At 39.2% G+C, this 21,113-nt stretch overlaps 1 protein-coding gene across 9 annotated transcripts in view; it reads right to left on the bottom strand.

The window, feature by feature from the left end:
• ELAVL2 (ELAV like RNA binding protein 2) overlaps nt 1-21,113 on the bottom strand; it is an 89,758-nt gene that overhangs the window by 29,901 nt on the left and 38,744 nt on the right. For 4 of the 9 annotated variants that reach the window (XM_069775746.1, XM_069775742.1, XM_069775740.1 and 1 more), the window contains 2 exons: nt 16,841-16,931; nt 14,137-14,377 (listed from right to left, as the gene is read on the bottom strand). In XM_069775746.1, coding sequence (XP_069631847.1) covers nt 14,137-14,377; nt 16,841-16,912 — 313 coding nt within the window. In that variant the 5' untranslated portion in view covers nt 16,913-16,931. Of the gene's footprint in view, nt 1-14,136; nt 14,378-16,840; nt 16,932-18,702; nt 18,722-21,113 lie in introns of those variants that run through there. The other 5 variants (XM_069775745.1, XM_069775741.1, XM_069775739.1 and 2 more) reach the window with 3 other exon arrangements.

Below are 21,113 nucleotides of genomic sequence, written 5' to 3'. Positions count from 1 at the left end.
CAACTGAATTTTAAAAGTAAAAATCATGATGAAGACTTAGGTTGGAATACTGGAGATGTGACGCAAGAGAAGAAATGACAAAAAGATCGAGAAACTTAACTGGTTGTTTAGCCAAGTCTAGTTTTTCCTTAAGATAACTCAGAAGGATTGTGGGATAAAAAATGCATCACTACACTGTACTGTACACTTCCATGAGACACAGCTATTTACACCACCTAAAAGAGGTTACTACTGAATTACTGAACACTCAAAAGCAATTACAAGCCAGCTTACTTCACGTATCACCATTAAGTACTTATGCAAAGCTCTCTCCTGAACTTGGGGAGGAATAACATATCTAGAGACAAGGCGATTTTTCTAATTGCCCCATTACTGACCAAATTATTTGTAAGGAAGACAGACACAAGAGAGTTGGTGACATGAAAGAAAGAAGAAAAAATAAGTACTGAAGCTCTCTGAACATGGATGCATCCTTCTACCTAGAAAAGTCCTCTGCTAGAGAAGCATTCATGCATGAAACACTTGGTTGCATGGAACAGCCTAGGTGTCCTGAGGCATCCCCCAGTTCAGTGTTGGGAGACTGGCTAGTGAGACCTGTCACATAAGACTAGAGATTACTCTAGATAGGACAATTATCAAGTAAGAGTGGGGAGCAATAGGTCACCTATTTTCCTGCTGGCTGCTGTGGTCTAAAGGTTTCACTTGAAGTCCACTTCCACAGTAAATACAGCTCATCTCCCCCATTTGAATGGGGAACCTGACCTCACTTGTTCTTTCAGCAACTGCTGCCATTCTCAGTTGCATACACACCTCTCTACTTTGTTGTCAATTTACAGATCATATATTCTGATTATGAAGCACAATACTTTTTCTAGATTCGAATGAAGTGTTCGCACTCTGAAAGCTGGTGGTGTCTCCTCACTATTGTCTGTCTACTGACAGACAGTTTTAACAGCTTGACTGCTAGTGATCACCCATCCAAGGCAGCAATTTATGCCTCAACTGAACTGAGGGCAGCACCTGTAAATAGTAATGAACAGTTAAAGACAAGTGCAGGATAGCATAACAAAGGTTTTACTCTCCCTAGATAATATATACACAATTACCATCTCTTAGTAGTTTGTTCTCAAATAATTTTTACTGTGCCTTCTGAGTCTCCTGTTTCTCTGGGAAATCCAGAGCTTATTTCCAAACAGTAATTCAACTACAGTGGAACATAAGAAAAACTGAAAGGCGTTCCAGACTAAATTATCTACCCCCCCCAAGCCTGTTTTCTTCTTTCCAACAAACCTGCATTGAGATTCTACTGTTATGTTAAGGAATTACATAAACAGCTGAACCAGGCCATTTAGCCCAACCACACCAGGCTAGCAATTAAGATGTTTTACAGCCTCTCCTCAGAACCTCCCTGGGAAGTGGCTTCCCTGACAACCCCTCTTGCAAGAAAAAGTATACTTGCCAACATTCATCTCCTTCCTTTTTCTCTCTGGAAACAGCTACAACAGCCACAGGCAGTAGCTTGTCTTCTAAAGCTTTAATATACCTGCCACATAACAGCTAAATTCCTCCATGCTGCACTTCCAAAAAGGACAGAAGAGACAAGAGCTTCCTTGAAGGCCAAGTTAAAGAGATCCTCTCCCTTTGACTACTATACCCATAAACCTGGAAAACCAGTGAAAGTAAATAAAAAGTGGGACTACAACATGCAACAAGAGCAAACTTCTGTAACTAGACCGATATGCAGTAATGTCTCTGTGCAGCTGCTCCCTCCTGCAGTGGCCAAAGGATGATAGTCTATTTTATAACAGAGTGCAGAATTGCTGTAAAATGCTTCTGTTATGTTTTCAACCTACAAGCTACCACTCAGTTTCAGAAGGAACATCCCCTAAAGCCTGTAGGCACCTCAGAACCAAGAAGAAATATTGCTTCAGACACAAATGCCAAAGGCAGCATCTTCAACAGCTCTTACTCATGCTACTGGGCTGTATGCATAGTAAGAGAGAGTTCAGTCATCTCAACTACGTAGTCCTGTTAACAAGAGTTTGCCTGAAAGTGCTCAAGTGTCATTTACAATCTGTTACACCCAACAATAAAGGCTTGAAAGGTAGACAAGTATGAGCTTTAACTTAATAGATGTTACCTTTCAAAAGCTACTTCTGAAATACGGTGAGAGCTGTATCACATAGGAAAAGCTCCTGTGAGGTTACAAACGTACAGTGAATTCGTGCTGCATTTTCAGTAGTCTTGCAACATCTTATCACTCCTGAAGAACACATATTGTTTTCTGCATAACATCCTGATTATAGAGAGCAGCTGATTAGTATGGTAGTTTTATTTCATGACTGATTAAAGCATCTTGGTAATTTACTAGGTCTTCTCTGAATGTTTTGGGGCAGCAACACCAAGTTTGATGCCAGAAACTTCTGGCCAACAACAAGCCTACTTACCTTCCGCTCTTGAACTCTCCTGCTGTCTAGCTGTCTACTGAATCTGTGTCCTCACGATTCTCCTCTCTAAATAGCTACTGCTGAAGATCATTTTCCTACAAACATGATTGTGAGAAGCCTGCCTTCCCAGACAAAATTCAGAGCCAATACTGTAGAACTATCTTTGCTTGAGCACACAGCTGGTATTTTTTTTCAGCACTGCTCCGCTAGTATACAATGGTATTATTACCAGATGACTAGCAGATGCTGAAAAACCAGCAGCTTCAGTATAGAAGACTTTCTATTGATGCATTTCTTCCCGGGGTCAACTACTTGCATTACTTCAGCACGGTCTCCCTACTTGCATGAACCAGAGCACTCGCCTTTTAATCATGCAGCAAGAGGCCTTTGGAAGCTTGGCACACCCACCACACGAGGGAGTCCTTGGCTGCTTCTTTCCTGCCAGAGCACTCGAACACCCAGTGCAAGGGCTTGAGCAAGCTACCTTTTGGAAGTAATGTTGATAAATGACCACAGTACCCAGCTAATCCTGCACCTTGTCTGGAATTCTTAAAACATTCCTGTAAGGTCTGCAGACCAAACAGAATAGACAAATCAACAGTTTCAGGTAATTGCTTTTTCCACAAAAAAAAATAATTAGAGCCAAACCAAATACTATAATCAGTTGAGCTCTCAAAGCCTTTTCAGTATGCACTCAACATCTTAAAAGGTAAGACTGAATGCATTACATGAAACAAATTGGTTCATTTTAAGGAGCAAGCACAGCTAGGTTCGTAGGTTCCACCTCCTCTCCTCCACTTACTGATCTCCATAACAGGTAAAAGTAATATAAGAAAAGTAGTCCCACTAGTTGAGTGCTATCAATGCTAATTCTTAGAAGAAAAAGAACCCCAAACTATCATTCAATTTCAAATTATCATCCTGATACACATATTACATAGAGGAAGAAACCCCAGAACACCACTTAGATGTGGTTAATAATCCATCTGAAAACTAATACACACCACTAAGCTATAAAACTAGTTTCATGGTCTAGTACAAAAATTTACCACAAGCACACACTAATCATACTCTGGAAAATTAAAGAGCTGAGTAGCAAATAACACATATTCACACATTTACCTTCCACAGAGGGCAATCAAAAAATGTAAAGATAAGCAGGCATTTAAAAAAATAGGATTTTTCTACAATACAGTCATTTGATTTCAGTATAGTGACATTTCAGGCTATTTCAACTTCTGTAAAAAAGATCTTATTGCAAAGTAATGAATTAAAGGAATATAATCAGCAAGAACTATAATATCACACAGAAGAAATGCTAAAAAAGCCTATCTTCCAGAAAAATTACATGCTATTTGCATCAATATATGACAGTGAAGAACATACTTCTGAGGTAAGTAATAAAGCCTCGGAATTGAAACTCAGTGTCTGCAAGTCTACAGAAAAAAAATGCAAGAATCCTAGCAGACTGAGGACCTTAATTTTTTCTAATTTAACTTCAGCTATGTATGCTGCCTTCAGTGCTTTACTGCTTGAAGACCTGTGGGCCAGTCCTTGATAAGAGAATAGTCCATTTTCTAGTGAATATTAATATATTTTCTGCCACCAGCTGCACAATTGTTCATTTTACAAACACTATTTTCAATAAACTAAGCAAAACTTTGTTTAAAGACATAAATTTCTGTCTCTGTGTATGAAGTTAATTGGTAAAGATCCACTAAAGTACTGTAAGAACAAGTCAAGCTTCATATCTTTGTGAACAGGGCCAAGACAAGTTCACAGTTACTTGATGTTAGGCTTTATTCTGCCTTTCATCACTCCTGAAGTTGCACACACTGGTGCAATAATGCTGTTAAAAGAAATGTATGTAGGCTTGTAATGTTGTCATGTACAAAGGCTCTCATTTGAATTCACCTCATGGACCTGTGTAATTTTTCACAAGTCTCCTAAAGTTTCATAGGGGAGATGTGTTCCCTGACCAGCACACAAAAGCAGAAGTGGCACTGCATAAAAGACACAGCATTAAGATCAACCTAAAAACTATACGTAGTCCCAGCCTGTGATGTCCTGAAGGCAAGCCAGTGTGGCCATGGGAAAGATCAACAGCACTTCTGGCCTGTAGTCCCATTTCAGGATCATGAAAAGTTTGATAGTTCCAGATATAAGAATAAGAAAACCTCACTCAAACTTTTGTTTGTCTCGATTTGCAATTCAACACATTGGAATGCTCCACAATAAGCTGCAGTGATCCCCTTGAGAGACAGTGCCCGCAGAGCACTGGTGTGCCAACACAGGGGGATCATTCAGCTGGTACCAGCTCTTTTTCAAAAAAGTTAATGCATCTTCCCAAATCACCACTGTCAACTGTGTCTAATTTAGGCCAACAAGATTACCACAGTATTATTTTGACACTGAATAAGGCTAGAAGCACATACCCAGACATGCAGTTCACTTAACTGTAGAATGTACCTGTAACTACCTACATAGCTATGGTCTCTCTAACAAGGGCTAAAGGAATAAAAACAGAATACCATCAGTGTTGCTTTCTTCCAATTTACTTTTAACATAAATCGTTAAAGTGTCACATTCTTTTGAAGTTTGTATTGAGGCTTGAACTGCATTTTAAAAGCAGCTTCAGCAAAATGAGGAAAACTGCATGAGCCACTAAGCAATCCCCAATTAATTGCAGTTTGCTCATAGTTCCAGTAGATGGATTCTATTTACTGAACACTCATAACTCACACCACTGAGCTAGCAAGCTAGGCAGCTTGCGAGAAAACACCTGTAAACCATGATGACTACTAGACTCCAATACATGATACTTTCATGCCTCTTTCTGCCAACCCCAGTTTCTCAGTTATTGCTCTGAATCTGGAAAAATGGAAGTTGAAGACTGAATGAAAAGGATCAAACACTGATCAAAGTATTTGACAGTTTATCTTGCCAAACAGTAAGTTTATGTCTGTAATTAAACAGCTATTAACAGAGCTGGAAGTTATCCTAAAAATAAGAATTTTTCAGAAAGAGAAACTGAAGTTTCATCTCAGCCAAATTCAACTGTACCCTTTTACTAATGTAATGCCATCCTCTTGCCTTACATCTTGCATGGTTCTTCTCATGTGGAACATCATCATCTGCTACTTCATCAACACAAGCTTATTGATGTCAAATACAAAAATAAGGGTGCAGCTCTGCTTTTTCCCCACAGCAGGCAAGAGAAAGTCAAGGGTAGGGGGCATTGTGGATGCTAATGTTTACATGAACCTGATTAAAGATGTTCATTAAGTCAGAAGAGACTTTAACAGGGTTACTAACAGACACACCATGTCCAAATAGGAAATCTCAACCCCCAAAACCACAGTTGGAAGCAGACTGCGTGGGAAGGTGTATGCTTTTGCACAAGCAAAAGTAACAGGATATTTGCTTATGGACACTACAGCAGGTTGAACACCGATAGTCTTGACTGTTATGGCTTCTCATGTTCAAACATAACTAGTGATAACCATGAACTGCTTGAAATAATGACTGACTTAAGGACCATGTTTTTTTACAAATAAGCTTGCCATATTACAGGTAGAAGCTCCTTACTATGCCAAGGTGAAAGTATACCACAGAATTTGCTAAATCAGTTACTTTTTTGAATGTTGGATTTACCCTGCAATTCTTACCACTACTAGTAGTAACATGTTCTATGCAGCTGAGGAGTTTTTTCTTTTGCAGTTGTTTTATTCCTTGTCAAGAATACAGCCAGCAGCATTAAATATTCTGCCCTATTGTACCACCTAGTCACCTTAAATAAGCAGGTGGATAAAGCATCCTGTTCTACTGCTGGGGTGTTTAGAAGCATGCAGTAATCTGTGCATCCAAGTAAAAAACTAGCGTAACTTGAACATAAATGCTTTTCCAAAACTTCCCATTAACACATACTATTGTTGGAGGGGGGTTTTGTTTTTTTCGGACTATCTGGTACTTAATATCAGAGTTTTGAAAGACATCCTGAAATGTTCTGTGATCAAAAGGTTGAAAACTATTTTTACCCCTAAGGCACATTTTGCAAAAATTAACTTACAGTATTGCTTTCAGTCATGTGGGGTTTTTTCTGGTCTTTACTGATGACTGAAAAACAGTTAACAAAGTGATAAATTGTTGTCAAAAGACAAACCCTTTCCCTAGAGTTAAGTGTTAACTGTCAAGTCAAAAGTATGTCCTTGAAAGCATGTCAAAGGGGAGTATCCTTCTTTCGGTTTTAATAGCTGTGATTACCAAACAAGAACTACTAATCTGCAATACTGAGTAGTAGAAAACAAGCCATTTCTCACTGTAATTGTCAAATACACACAAGAAAAGGATATGCTGAGAAAAGCTGCCATTTTCATTACTTGCAACTGAAATATGTCTCCATAAAGTAATTCTTATAGGAACACAGCAAAACTTTTCCGGAAGCAAGATTTTTTTTATTCATAATCAATGCATCTTGCTATAGATGCAAGAGTTCACAACCATTGTGCAGCAACATTAGGCTTCAAATGCCTTTCAAAAAGGGCTGTGGCTTAACCTGCATGAAGCCATAAGTACCAGAAAGACCAGGAGAAAAAAAGCAACTTATCTTCCATAGCTCCAGAAACTCAGAACACAGAAAAGAGTTCAGATTACGAGTCTCGTTCTGTTTTAGTCAGTTCTACCAAATGTCTCAAATAAGAAAAAGTAAAAAGCAAAGTACCTGAAACAACTGGTCAACAGTGTGGAAAGCTTGAAGATAACATGGCTGTGCCTTTGATAACTCTGGGTGTTGACAGATTTACAAGAATTGTTAAAGGAATCATAAAATGAAATGTAGGATCTGAGCTGGTTTTGTGTCAGTTATTTTCCCTTTACATATAGATTAAAGTATTAAGTCACTAAAACCAGAGGCTTGCAGATTTTTCTTCTGTTGCCTTCTACAACTTTCTGCCTACTTCTACTCACACTTGGCATACTCCAGGAAGACAAAAACGTCCATAGAGAATAGGATAATAAATCCTTTTCTGCAGTTATGCACAAAACCCCATGTCAGCCTGGCAAATTTGTATTGTAAGAACTGCCAGTTGAACTGTACCATGACAAAAGAAAAGAAAATGTAGAAATAAAGTGCTCTCATATAGCAAGATAAGTATAAATACAGGAAGCTAAAGAAAGTTCCTCACACATATTTAAGGTCTTGCTTCCATAATACAATATACTAGCTGCTTCAACACATAATGGACCAACCAGTTAGGACCATGCGCAGCTTGGTCTTACTACTTACCACTCTGTTTGTGGTGGCTAAGAGAAGTACCCACTTTCTGTGGTGACACCCAGGTCCTTATAATCCACCTGACATCCTTGGAGTGAAAGGGCTTCAGGGTGTGCAGGTCAGTAACACTACTACCCAAAGTGAGGTAGACCGCAGTGAACCACACCTTGATTATTATAAATACTTTGCACTAATCTCACAGCACAGTTACCCTGAAAGGCAGTGATGACTATAAAAACTTCAGATTACTCGAGGTCTTGACACACACTAGTTTCCACTAGAATTAACACTTATTCAAACAGCTAGCCTAGAATCACTAGGACATAACAGCAATATATACCTACAAGCACCTATGAAAGAGTAAGCAGTGATAAGATGTACAAACAGGCAGCCTGGGAACTCCCAAGTGGAAGTAGAGAGCACCACCTCTGCTAAAAGCACACAAGATACCCCAAATCACTAGAGGACCAGCACTAATTTGCAAGACCCAATGCTTTCACAGGCATGTTGTAAGTTACTGCAGTCACTGACAACAGTGAATTTTAATTTGTCTGCAGAAAAGCAAAAGAGCAAAGAAGCAAAGGAGAGAATCGCATTAATCCCCATCAAAAAGCACAGTGCTTGCTGAAAAGCAGTGATTTAATGAAGATGATGTTCTGATTCACTACATTCAGAGAGGTCCCCAAGCATATTTAGCTTATAAAGAGTTCCAGTTTTAAAACATCAAGTCCTTGCTTATGCTGTATATTAAGATCAGCTCCTTAATTCAGATTTAATATATGGATGAATAAACTGTTCAACCATTTTAAAAATAGCTTGTTTCCACAGTGTCAGTAACAACTGACTAACTAGGCAACCTAACTGAATCCCTGAAACAGACAATGCAGGTTTAGTCAAACAGGTTTTTTTGTACCTTTTTATTTGTAAAAACAAATCCTATAGACTTCTGAAAGGTCAAAACAGTGTCACACCTGCAAAAGAGTGAAAAGCAAGTGGAAGTGCAAAGACAATCAAGTGCTATCTTGAGTAACATAAGATGAAACAAGTTTCTTCACCTCCACCTGTGTGCATGACTCACTTTCAGGAGACATGCAACATGCAGTAAATTATGCAGTTTACTATGAAAAAGCACAGTAAATGCCACTAAGTCCTTCCCAAAAACATTAAATAGCAATATGCAGAATCAGAGAAGAATAACTACAGGATACAATATTAACAGGCATAAGCCAAGTCTCCATTAATAGTGCTCTAGATCCACACATAACAACTCCTTCAGGATTATTCCTGCAGTCCAGACAACAGTACTCCAACCACCAGCTAAGTAGACCAACACTCTGCTGCTGCATTTTCTTCCAACAAGCACACAAAGTTCAAAATTACTTTGTTACCTTTGTGCTATTACACACTGAGTCCCTAGGCCATACCAGAGACTCCGTTTTAACAGCTGCAGAGTCCAAAATATGGACTATCTTGAAAACTTAAAAGCTGATGTTAAGAACATCCCTCCTTTTCACACCCACCCCCAGAAAATCTATGCTTCAAGGTCTTAAGCAAGTTGCTCCAGAGAAGAGATCAGTCACCGTATATAAATATAAACGTGCCTCCAATCCTATTGGGTTTTTACTCTTGATTTCACCTTTTAGTCAAGTTCTGCACAAAGCATCCTGCTGGCAAGATACAGTTTGCCAGGCAACACCTTTTGTCCACATCCCTGCCAAAATCAGAAATTGTCAGGCTGCCGACCTCATTCCTTATCTCAGCACACCACAAAGCAGCAGCTAGCAAGAACTCCTGCCTCTCACAGACTCAGCGCACCACAAAAAAGCAGCCAGCTTCAGCTAGCTCCTCCTTTACCTGCCAAATTACTCTACTCTCCCACCCTAAGTGCACACAAAACCTTGCAGAAACATCTGATGGATTAGAGTGGTATAGGACTGAAAACATCAAGCACATTAGGAGGAAAGACTGAGAAGGGAAAAAGAGCTGGGGAGTTTCACAAAAGTAGCTAACCTCTTCTGGAAACTGGCAAAGTTATAATGGTCTGTTCATTCATGTGGTCCTCATTCCCTTCCACTCAATGTAAAAAGCATTACTGAAACTGCTAGAACAGCCCTTTAGAAAGAGGGCTTCAAACCACTCACATGAAATTAGTAAGCGAGCTCCGGGGTGCCTCCCTTCCCTCCAATACGGTTTCCAGAGGCAGGGAGGCCCTCAAGCAAAACTCATCTCAATCCTAAAGTGTGCAGACAGATTCAAGGAACTGGGGCACTGCTATAATGCAGTCTTAAATGCACTCCAGTGTTGCAGGTGTGACTGCAAACTGAATATTAAATATAATGGGATGGGAGTCAATTTGCTTCAAATCCATAGGATGCTCTGACAAGTATTTGGGTCAAGATGGCAGCAGCCATCCTTGATGCCTCTGAATTTTAACACATGGTATTGGTGACCCAATACATAGCAGGCTTCTTCATGCCTTAGAATTTGCTAGTGGATCACATCAGTGGGGTGTGGTCTGGAACTCTGACACTGCCTGCTAATATGGACACATAGGTTAGAATTTCTTGTTTTCTTACTCAAAAAATATTTCACTGGTGAGAAATGGTTCACCTGCATATTTAATTTCATTCACCAATTCAGATACTACCAGATTTCTTAGTGTTGCTATACTGGAGCTGTCTCATCTGCTTGGCAAACAGCTCTCAATTCCAGCATGTCATAATTGAAGAAGTTTCACCTCACGAAGACAGAGGATGCATCCAATACCAAGATGGACCAATCTGAATTAGACAGTCAAAGGCAGACCAAAGCTTTGCCCCTTATCAATTCTCATTTGCAGTTTAGCCTGTATGAAAGTGTATTTCAACTTCTACACTTCCCTAAACTTCTCATCAAGTATCTAGTACTCATGACATTTCATTTAAGATGAAAACACTTACTGTTTTAACACAGGAATTAAATGAATATAATTCTGAAATTCATGCCAGATGTCTTCCTTCACAGAAACCTGGTAACAATCCCTGTTCTAAATTGTAGAAAGAGAAGGAAAATTTGCTTTTCAAGAACTCTAGGAAACCTGAAAGTGAGCAAGAACAGGACTAGAACTAGAGCATTCTCTCCCCAGCATCCGCAAACACAAGGTAATCTTGCTCCAGGCTACTGAAATCAGAAGTACTGCTCCCAATGCAGTTATAAGGTCAGACATCACATTCTCAATCTCATTTAAACTAAAACCTTTTGGAACAAGACTGATGCAATGTTTTTGCTGGCAGCTGTATGTATGCCTCAAAGCTGAGGAGCTGCTCTCTGATAAAGTAGAAACACCAACTCTATCTCCAATAGTTCCAACCCTGGACTTCTCACCTAAGAATGTAATTTAAATTCAGGATCCTTCTTAAGCATCGCTTTATGCTAGACAGAAGACATCACACCTTCAAACCAGAGGTTGGCAGCTAAGTCCTGCTCCATTCTATTCCCAGGCAATGAGTCTTTTGACATGAAGTAGCAGCAATGTAAGCTTCTGGCATATAAAACATCTAAACCAGCATGTAAGGATGTGGGCAATTTGCACATCCATCATTGACCTTGGGGCTCACTTCCCTGTGCCTGCAGCAGCCTCCTAGTTGGGAGAAGCATGTAATCCTTAGGCAACTTTAATAAGGAATGCTAAGTATATGAACTCAGATATCCAAGACAGAGATAAACACTTCGAATAGCCATCCCACTAACTGATCAAGTACCAGTTATATCTTTCCACTCCCACAACAAAAGGTCAGGAAACAGCTATATAAAGGACCTTTTGTTTCAAAGCAAAGAAGTCCTTACCTATAGAGAAGACAGGCTTGTTTTCTACATCAACCAGCCTTCAGCTGAAGACAGCAAGGTGTGGCACCAGCCCAGTCTAGTTTCTTTGGCATCCCCAAGCACACTCAGCATTCTTAAGAGTGAAGAGCAGAGATTGCTTTGAGGTTTGGTCAGCTCAGGAGTGAAAGCAGCAGTTTCAGTAGCCAAGGCTACCATGCTGAAGCAGGGTACTGTACAGATTTAACTATTCAACTACCTAATGTCTTAACAGCAAGCCACCTACTACAGGAAGAAGTGCTGGTCATTCAGATCCAAAGGGGAGGCAAAGCAACCTTCATTCAACAGCACAGAAGTCACCCAAAGACCGTAAGAAGGAAGCCAAAGGATCATTGCTGGGCTTTAAGCAGCCTTTTAGCTTGACTTATTTTGGGCCACTCAATGGTCCCTACACCTCAGGGAGGGTAAGTTGTCAGCAATCACAAACTGAAGTGAGCAACAGCCATGAAGGAAAGTATGGCCCAGTGAATTCACAGAGACAGAGGTATACATTCTGGCAGTCACCTTTTAAAAGTCATACTCTTCATGCAGGGTTCCCTTGTTTTGGGGGAATTTGCTTCAAATTAACAAACTTTATGTAGAATAGTCAGTAGAAAAGATCAAGATTTAAAAAAATCCCATTCTTGCAGTCTCAGAAGTACAGCATCACCTCTCTAGGCCTGAGTATGGCCATTTCTCTTTCTCTTTAGTTTCTTCTTGCAAGGTACCTGAAGTCAAGCACAAAATTGACAGATGCTGTATAGAGCTGAACTGCAGGAAGCCTAAGCAGGGCTTGAGAATCCAACTTGAGACTAGGCACACAGAAGTGTAGTTTTACAACGAAACTATTGAGTGACCAATGCCAAAAACATCCCTTGATATGTAACAGCTTATTCTCACTTTGTGCACAAATAAAAAACTTGTCAGATATGGTCACAAATGCTGTCTCCAGCATGCAGAGAATGATGACAAAAAGCATCCTCAAAAAAGATCGTGATTATTCAGTGTCATATCAGTATTTTCACTAATTGTGTATTAGCAGAATGCAGGTATGAGCACTGGCAACTGAAGTTTTTTGTGTTATTCAAAAAAAGGTACAAGGCTCTGGCTAAAGCCAGTCTTACTGCAGCAGACTAGATGATCAAATTCAGGAGTTACTCTGCTCACCCTCAGCAGGTACAGATGTAGATGAACCAAACACTTGGGAAATATTCCCCTTAGCATCTTTTTGCTGCCAGATTCTTGTTTAAGTATCACCCTTGTACTGATGACACAGTAGTGTCTGCATCAATGTGGGAAAAGGTGGCATAACTTCTTCATGCCATGCTAGAGGAGCCAATATGTCATCAGAACAAGAGAAGAAATCATGTGCTGCATGCCAAAGACAAGTCCTGGGGTTGGTGCCAAACTGCCTGAAGGTTTTTAGGCCTTGTCCTCCACTGTTCATGTACACAGCTGGGGAACATATCTCTCCAGCATACCCAAGCCATCAACACAAATGTGTAATAGGGGCTGAAGCCACACACAATCTGCATCAACTAAAGCTTTTATCTTCCCACTGTTGCTGCTCAGGGAACACCAAGTCAAAGTTTTTATTTAGCATGAGAAAAATCTCCATGTTCTGCCACTACCTTTCAGTAATAGGAAAGTATTGGCTTCCAACCCTTAACCGAAAGTATAGGGAACATGCAGCCTCAAAGAGTTGTAGTTTGAAACACACAAAAGCTAACTAGCACATTCAGAAGTTGCACCCAAAAACATAAGTTAAAGATGTGTTCTTGAAAGCCAGACATTTGAGGACTTCGCAAAAAAAGCCATGAAATAAAAGTACCAAAGTCAACATTTCAGAACAAAACTAATGAAATGTTGACATAAGCGGTACATCAATGTTTTCTGAGAGCTTAAAGTTGAAACATGGAGTTGACAAACTGAACCTTGCCAACTATCCTTTCATTCTTGTTTTAAAGCGCAGGCATCCATCTGGTAGTTCTTTCAAAGTTAAGCAACTGGTCTACATACATGCAACCTGTGCACCAGCTGTTGCTGAAATAAAGTACTGATAGAATACATCACAGCGCAGTTCATACTTGCACTCTCAGACAGCGCATACTGATACAACTGTGCATTCCAAAGAAACTGCTCAAGTGCTGCAATGCAAAAGCAGCTTTACCTACAAGGTAAGGTAGTCTGCCTTTTTCCCAAGGTACAAGTTTAATTACCTGCATTCCTGAAAAAAGAAGTTTTGCATCAGCTAGGGCTAATGAAGTCATGACTCCAATGGAGTTGAATAGAACTCAAGTAAACCTTGTATAAATATCTGTTTTTCCACATCTGAATCTTCTTTCAAAAGACTCCAAAGCTCAGAATATTTAAATGCCTGGATGAAATGCAAATATGAACACTTAGTTTTGGGGTATAGAATCTATATAACAATGAACTTAAGTTCCTTCTGACTAGCAATATCAGCATTGGTTTCTTCTGCCTTCTATTCCATGGTTTAAGAGAATTGCAAAACACCATCTGACAGCTCACTGCTTGGAATATGAAAAGATGCAGAAAATCCCCAAACCAACATACCTGTTATTTTGTCCCTGACAAGCTTGCAGGATTCAATCTCACCAATGCTGCCAAAGAGACTCTTCAGTTCCTCTTGGGTCATGTTCTGTGGAAGGTAGTTGACGATTAAATTGGTCTTGCTGTCTTCTGTGTTCCCAGAATCAACTGGTGATGAGCAATTGTTTATGGTGGTTGAACCATGGGCTGTGTTATTGCAAGGTGGTCCATTAGACAGTTGTGTTTCCATGGCAGCAATTACCTGCTGAAAAACACAGAAAACAAGAACCATCAAAGTTCCTATTTCACCATCTATTAGGAGAGTCTAGACAAGAATCTACAAGACCTGTCAATATGCAGAAATGGTATTGCCAGGGCCATACACTGCCTCTATATGCAAAAAAAAACCCCACCAATACAGAAGGATTTTAACTGTTAGTCAAGGCAATACTTTAAAAAACTTACAGGCAAATTAAGTTGTCACTAAAATCTTCTAGGACCTCTCTCAATGAAGTCAACGCTCAAAAGCTTAGTTTCCATTCTCCCCAATTCCCTTGATTTAAGCCTTTCTAGTATAGACATTAACAAGCAGAATTGGCCTCTTGCAAGGGGAATCAGTTCTATAAACTTACAACTGATAACTGAAATGATATGAAATGTACCTTTTAAAGTGATAGTGTGTGATTATTTTCAAAAAGATGTGGGTGTTAACTGTATCCTGAGCCTATTTCTCATAAGCAATAGCAGAAGCAAGATTAGTGATTTAAGGAGATACTCAGAGATACATGAATGTGCTGGAATGGAAAACAAATTCTTCCTTGATAACCTCTAGGTCAACCTTCTGTCACTCCAGGTTGGATGTAGGTTTCTAAATGCTTTTATTTGATTAAACTGACAATTTCTGTTCTCACTTCTTCCCTCCCCAGCACCATGAAAACAGTCAAATTTGGTATTTTAATTTAATTTACTCTTAGACATCAAAATAAGGGAGTGAACACCACTCCAGGAACTACTGTTTCACCCCTAACTGACTGTATGATTAGCAGATACAGCAGCAATCATTTGGAGAAGTGTCAGTACTTGCCCACAAGCCATCACATGTACAAAAGGTTCTCTGCCATCTCAGTCAGCCACTGAATTGTAACAGCTGGTAAATACAGCGGATTTTTAATGGCAGACTAATAGTATACAAGACTTGGGCAGCCTACCCTGTTTGAGACCAACTATGTAGGACAACCTCCAACAAAAAAATTCTATAAATTAATTCTCCAGTAATAAACATTTCAACTGAGAAGCAATACTCAAGAAGTTTCATTTAAAAAAATCCAGCAATCACTGAAATCCAACCTCATACTCAAATTTCTAGGAGGAGTTCTCACACAAAAAAGCCTACTGTAAAACCCCAGTGTAATGTCAGGACCTCTGGAGGTTATCTGTCCTGTCCTGTTCAAAGCAGCACATGCAATCAATGCATACCCAAACAGCTGATTAGTTCAACTGTACTCAAGGAGTGCAAATTTGAATTTCCTAAAAACACGAGGAGTAAGTTGAGTGTCTTAAACTACAATTCAAACATTCCTGGGAAGATATTTCTATGTTCTGCATACAGAAGTATCTTCCAAGAGTTTACTTCAGATCAACACAAAAAAGGGAAGATGCATCTATTAAGAACATTTAATATAAAAATGCGATCTGGTTTTCCTGAGGCGCTACAACTGGAACAACATTTTCTTCCCTTGTGACAAACTCTAAGGGGTAACCTGCCCCTGCCGCTGTGATGAAACAGGTCTGCTAAAGAGATGAGAGTAGGTGATCCCAATTGAGATAAACTACTTTTCAAAACACTAGCATATCTGGCAGACCTAGTAGCCACAAATGCTGTGCTCTGACTGAGGCTCTCTAGGATTGCTTTCTTCCCCCCCTTTCTTTTTTCTCAAATTTAAAGTGCTCGCTGATCAAAATTAGCAGGATTTAGCAAGGACAACAAACAATCCTTGCTTAATTGCACATTTATTTTCATGTTCAGGTGGCAATAATGAGATCCTAAGCCAACATTCAAGTGAACAGCTGCAGTAGCCTGTGTGTGCTGAAATTACAGCATTTCTCAGCTATAGAACCATCTGCTCTGAATAAAGTGATACTAATATGTTTTACAAATAATGCATATTCCACTGATAGGTTGAATACAACTGTTCATAAAACATAAAGTAGGTCTTCAGCAGTTACTAAATATTTTCCACCCAGAAAAATAGTTTGAGATAAATTTACAGTTTTCAAACAATTTCTTAGAATAAGACTTGTAAATATACTTTTGAAGTAGTAATCAAAAATACACAGTATACAGGTTTTTAAAGTTACTGCAGTTTAGTATTCAGACCATACCAAAACCATTTTAGTACAATACTACTCTTCAATTATCCACCGGGCTTTTTGAATTAGTACTATAATTGACATTAGAAAGACAAGCCACTGCAGTTAATTTCTACAGGAGATGACCATATTATGGAAAAAGTTGTCATGGTACACCGGTGTGCTCCAGGCTCTCACTGAATAGGGACACAACCTACAGCCTGTAACAAAACGTAGAGGAGAGTTAACATAGAGGAGAGTTAAGGTAGAGGAGAGGAGAGTTAACATTCCAAATGTGACATTAAAGAGTTTGGTATGGCCTCAGCACTATTAACATGTAAAAAAGTAGCCTACAGAATTTAAGAAAAATCCCACAGACCCCAGTCCAAGGCTCTGCTGCCCACGAACCACTTCTAAGCAGAGAAGCCACATCACACAGTCTGACTGCCATGTTAGTTTGGAGTTGCCGTCTGCAATATGGACACAAAAAGTACCGTACGTTAGATTAGCAAGATAATGCAACAAATAAGTTTGTACAAATTTACAGTAATTGCATTTATATTCCCAGCACGTCCATGCAGTGTGGCTTAACTGGATTTGAGGCAATTCCAATCTAATATTTCCAAATTCCATCCTAAAGTTATTTTTCTTACGGGAAATAAGATGCTTATTTTTAAGGAGATTTAAAAGATAATGCAGTCTAGTTCCCCCTGCATCTATGCTGGAAACCACCTCCAGAACCACACCATGCCTAAAAGGAACTATACCACAAAACAAATTTTTAAATCTTCAAGACTTAAGTAAAAGGAAAGAAAATGCAGTGAGTCAATTTTCCATTAGCACATAAAATGACCATGCACCACTGAAAAACAGCTCCCCTTACACACCTTTCCCAACACAAAAAAAATACACAAGACAACAAACTACTTTGCTAGAATCCAGTCTGTTCTTAAAATCCTAGGGTTTAAAAATCAAGTAAATGAAATCTTGCACAGATAGATCAGTAAATTTCCTTGCAATAGCTGTTTAGGAGTACCACTGGACATACAAGTAGCAGTAGACTTAAGGATTTCTTAAGTGGAATAACTGGAGCAAAATATGCAAGAGTTCCTCATAAGGGTATTTTTGTCCCCAAGCACATTGTTGCTTGTTTTTAAATATAACATCATTGCAAACCCAGTTGGATTTGAATTGAGTAGTGCTAGGACACCACAAAAGCTAATGGGCCATTCGTAGATGACTACAAGTGGTCCAGATGTTAAACGTAATCACAATACTAACACAAATAGAAGACTCCTGACTGTTGCCACAGCTTGAGACTGGTATAAATGCAAGAGACCCTTCTTGCCTCTGGTTAGCAGATTAGGCAAGTCTAAACTTGATAAAAAAGCCCAAGGACTCAGATTTTGGAAGGCTGCTGCATCCAGGGTTTATGAACATATACTTCGAAACAACTTTTCCTATTTTAAAACTGTGTAAGTTAGTCTTCATTTCAATTTGCTACCAAAGTCCATATGGTTAGCTGACTTCATGCCTGGTCTTTATTTCTAACTGAGGTTGATAAAGACCTTTAATCACCTCTTTTTATGCACAATACCGAGGCTTTGGTATCAGCTGAAAGCTTGGAAGCCAACCTCTCTGGTCTCCACCCAAAACCAATACTAACAACTGCACTTCTGAAGCTCTCCATTTTATACAGGCAAGTATGTTTGATAAACTGCTTATTACGTGAACAAAAGCTTAAAGTCTCAACTGACTTCTTTTAAGTCCAGACAAGCTTTATTAAGGAGACTGCATTAAAGTAGCAGTCTACGCACAACTCTGTCCTACAGAGGCTCTAGTGATGTGCATAAGACTTGGATCTCTATGGCTCTCAGCAAAGCAGCATGACCAACACAGCATTTGCTTCCTGTGAGCCATGGGCTGCCTAGGACAGCCTACTTGTGCGTACAGGACTTCATTGTACTCGCTACCTAGACATCAACATGCCCTCGAGCACTGCAACACTTCTCAAAAAAGCAAAGAGCACCTCTCATTTGAAGTGCTTCCAGTTTGCATAACACATCTATCTTCACTGAAGTGCTCCACAAGGTACTTGCAGCAATGTACAAGTCAGCTCTCTGCCACACCATTATGTCTCAAAACCAAAGTTTGCTCTACCAATTCTTTTACCATTTTTATTACTTTCAAAGCTGTACAGAATGCTCTTTCACATCTCATTCAGAGAACTAGAGTTCTTACCCTTTTATTTACACTTCTACCTGACCTGGAAGAAATAAAGGATATAGCTAATTATACCAAAGGAAAAAAGTAGTTTAAAAACCATTTTCCAGCCTAAACACTGTACTTTAACATTAAACTGACATATTAATATAGAATTCAAACTGTGAATAGTATCAAAAAAAGTTGTAAAATACTCAACTACTTAGTAAAATACTGAACTACTTACTGAAGAATCACTAGTACCATTGAAAAAGCCAATACAGTTTTTGACTATTAGCCTCAGAGACAGTATTAAACTTCAGATTAAAATAGCTCAGCAGTTACTGCACTCAAAACGTAAGAAATCCATAAATTCAGGAAACAAGGCTCTATGCTTATTAAAGAAATGTAAGTTTGTCTTAAAATACATTCAGATTAAGAGAACAATTACGTGAAGTTGGAAAAGGAAATCTGCTCTTTCTTTACAGTCCTAAAAGAAAGCAAAACTGAAGATAGTTGTTCAGTTCAGCAAACTGAGTGGTTCCATTTGTTAATATGCAGTACATGGGAGCCATCTACCTTTCAATAAACTTACTTTTAATTCACCAAGAACAGTTAAGATTTTAAATCCAAACACTCTTAAACACTGTTTGTGGCATTAAGTGTATCCCAGTTTCTAATTAGCAGCAGTTCAAGTCATGAGTAAGGTTTGCCTAGCAGAGAAGCAAGTAGGCTTTTCTTTTTTTTAAAGGCCAAATACATCCAAAGTTAAAAAGCCGTATGGTTTATGCGAGTAGTTCTGGTTGCCATAGAACAATTTCCATTGTATCAACAGTAGATTTTTATATGAGAGCTTTAGAAAATAAACCAGAGCTAGAAAGATGAAGACCAGCAAAACAATAGTCACAGTGGTCTACTATTTTCTCTAAAAAACAGCTATTTTTCAACTGCCCATGCTCAGCTAAAAAATGGAAGCTGAGGCTGGATCCTGGCAATGTTGAGGCAGAACAAAGGTGAGATGACAAAACAGAAAAGATTTCAACCACTGTTACTACCTCAGGTGCACATGCTAGGGAGAAACCTTTAGTGCATCACACTTCTGGCCAAAGCCTCTCTACCACCTGTTTTGATTCATACCTGTGCATCCCTGTCATTGAGGGAAAAAAAAACCCAACTGTTTCACATAGGTTATATATACAGAATTCACCTCTATTTATAGACACCACACCAAAAATCACTACACAGATGCCTGCCATCGTTAAGCTATATACTTCTAAATGGTATTATTACATAAAGGTGATTACAGAAAAATCAGCTCCCTGAATGCAATGCTTCAGCACCCTGAATGCACAGTATGCGATGCTTCTGGAAACACTTAGCATTCCTGCAAAACACCCAAGAAGCTATGGGATGCTCTAGACTATGCCACACTAATGCTGCTAGTGTATGAGGAAAGAAGCCAGCATAAAGATTTGCAAGCAGTTCTGAAAAAATAAACACATGTACAACAAGGTGAGGACATTGCTCGACAATGGAGTAATCCAGAGACCATGCAGGAGCTCTTGTGTCTGACTGCAGTTACTGACTAATTATTACCTTGTCAGCTGGAGTAAAGAGAGGGAAATGTACAGGGTAAGTTAGAAACCATACTAGAAATAGCAACTCTAATAGTTCTCTTTACAGAAGACAAGTACCTGCATTCTGTTAAGTGATCAGTTCAAGTAAGACTCCAATAAAGTAAAACCATTTTTATGTTCCTAATTATTCAGGTCAATTTAGACACGTAACCAACTCTCCCAACATAGCTTACTCCATGAGCAAGACAGCATCAACATGCAGCATTAATTAGCTTATGCACAGGATGAAAGAACACAAAATTATACTCTTCCTCCTCTTCACTGCCCTCTTTCATTTAAAAAAGTTTAAAATCAGCTGAAGGAAAATTATTACTTTTGTCATATTTGAAATCCTAACTAAGTGTCAAGTTGGGCCTGTCTGAACACAGCTGATATTGTTGATGTTCAGCAACAGTTCCACCAAAACTACCACTGGATCATACAGACAGCTGTTCAGGCCTCAAACAAGTTGTGAACAATTCCAGGCTTGATCAATACTTTAAATGAGACCATTGTTTAAAGGAAATTATATGCTCAGAGTTTTTGATATGCTCAGAGTTTTCAACAGCACCCTACCATTCACAAAATCTTGCCAACTACAGTTTTTGGTCTTACTCCCTTAAACACTTGTGCATACTGTCCCAGTCTCATGTGCTAGCTCCCAGCCAAGTGCTCTCCAAGGCAATACAATTCTGTCAAAATGCCTAGTATCCTGCAAGAAGTAACAGTATCTTACTGCAGACATTTTCCTTCAGCCTTACACATCTGCAGTCCTCTTGAGCCTACTGAGAGTAACAGAAGAAAACAGATTTAATGGCGTGAAAGGGTACAACT

The sequence above is a fragment of the Haliaeetus albicilla genome, chromosome Z (assembly GCF_947461875.1).
Source record: "Haliaeetus albicilla chromosome Z, bHalAlb1.1, whole genome shotgun sequence".
Lineage (NCBI taxonomy): Eukaryota > Metazoa > Chordata > Aves > Accipitriformes > Accipitridae > Haliaeetus > Haliaeetus albicilla.
This window is presented reverse-complemented; position numbering and strand designations above follow the sequence as displayed.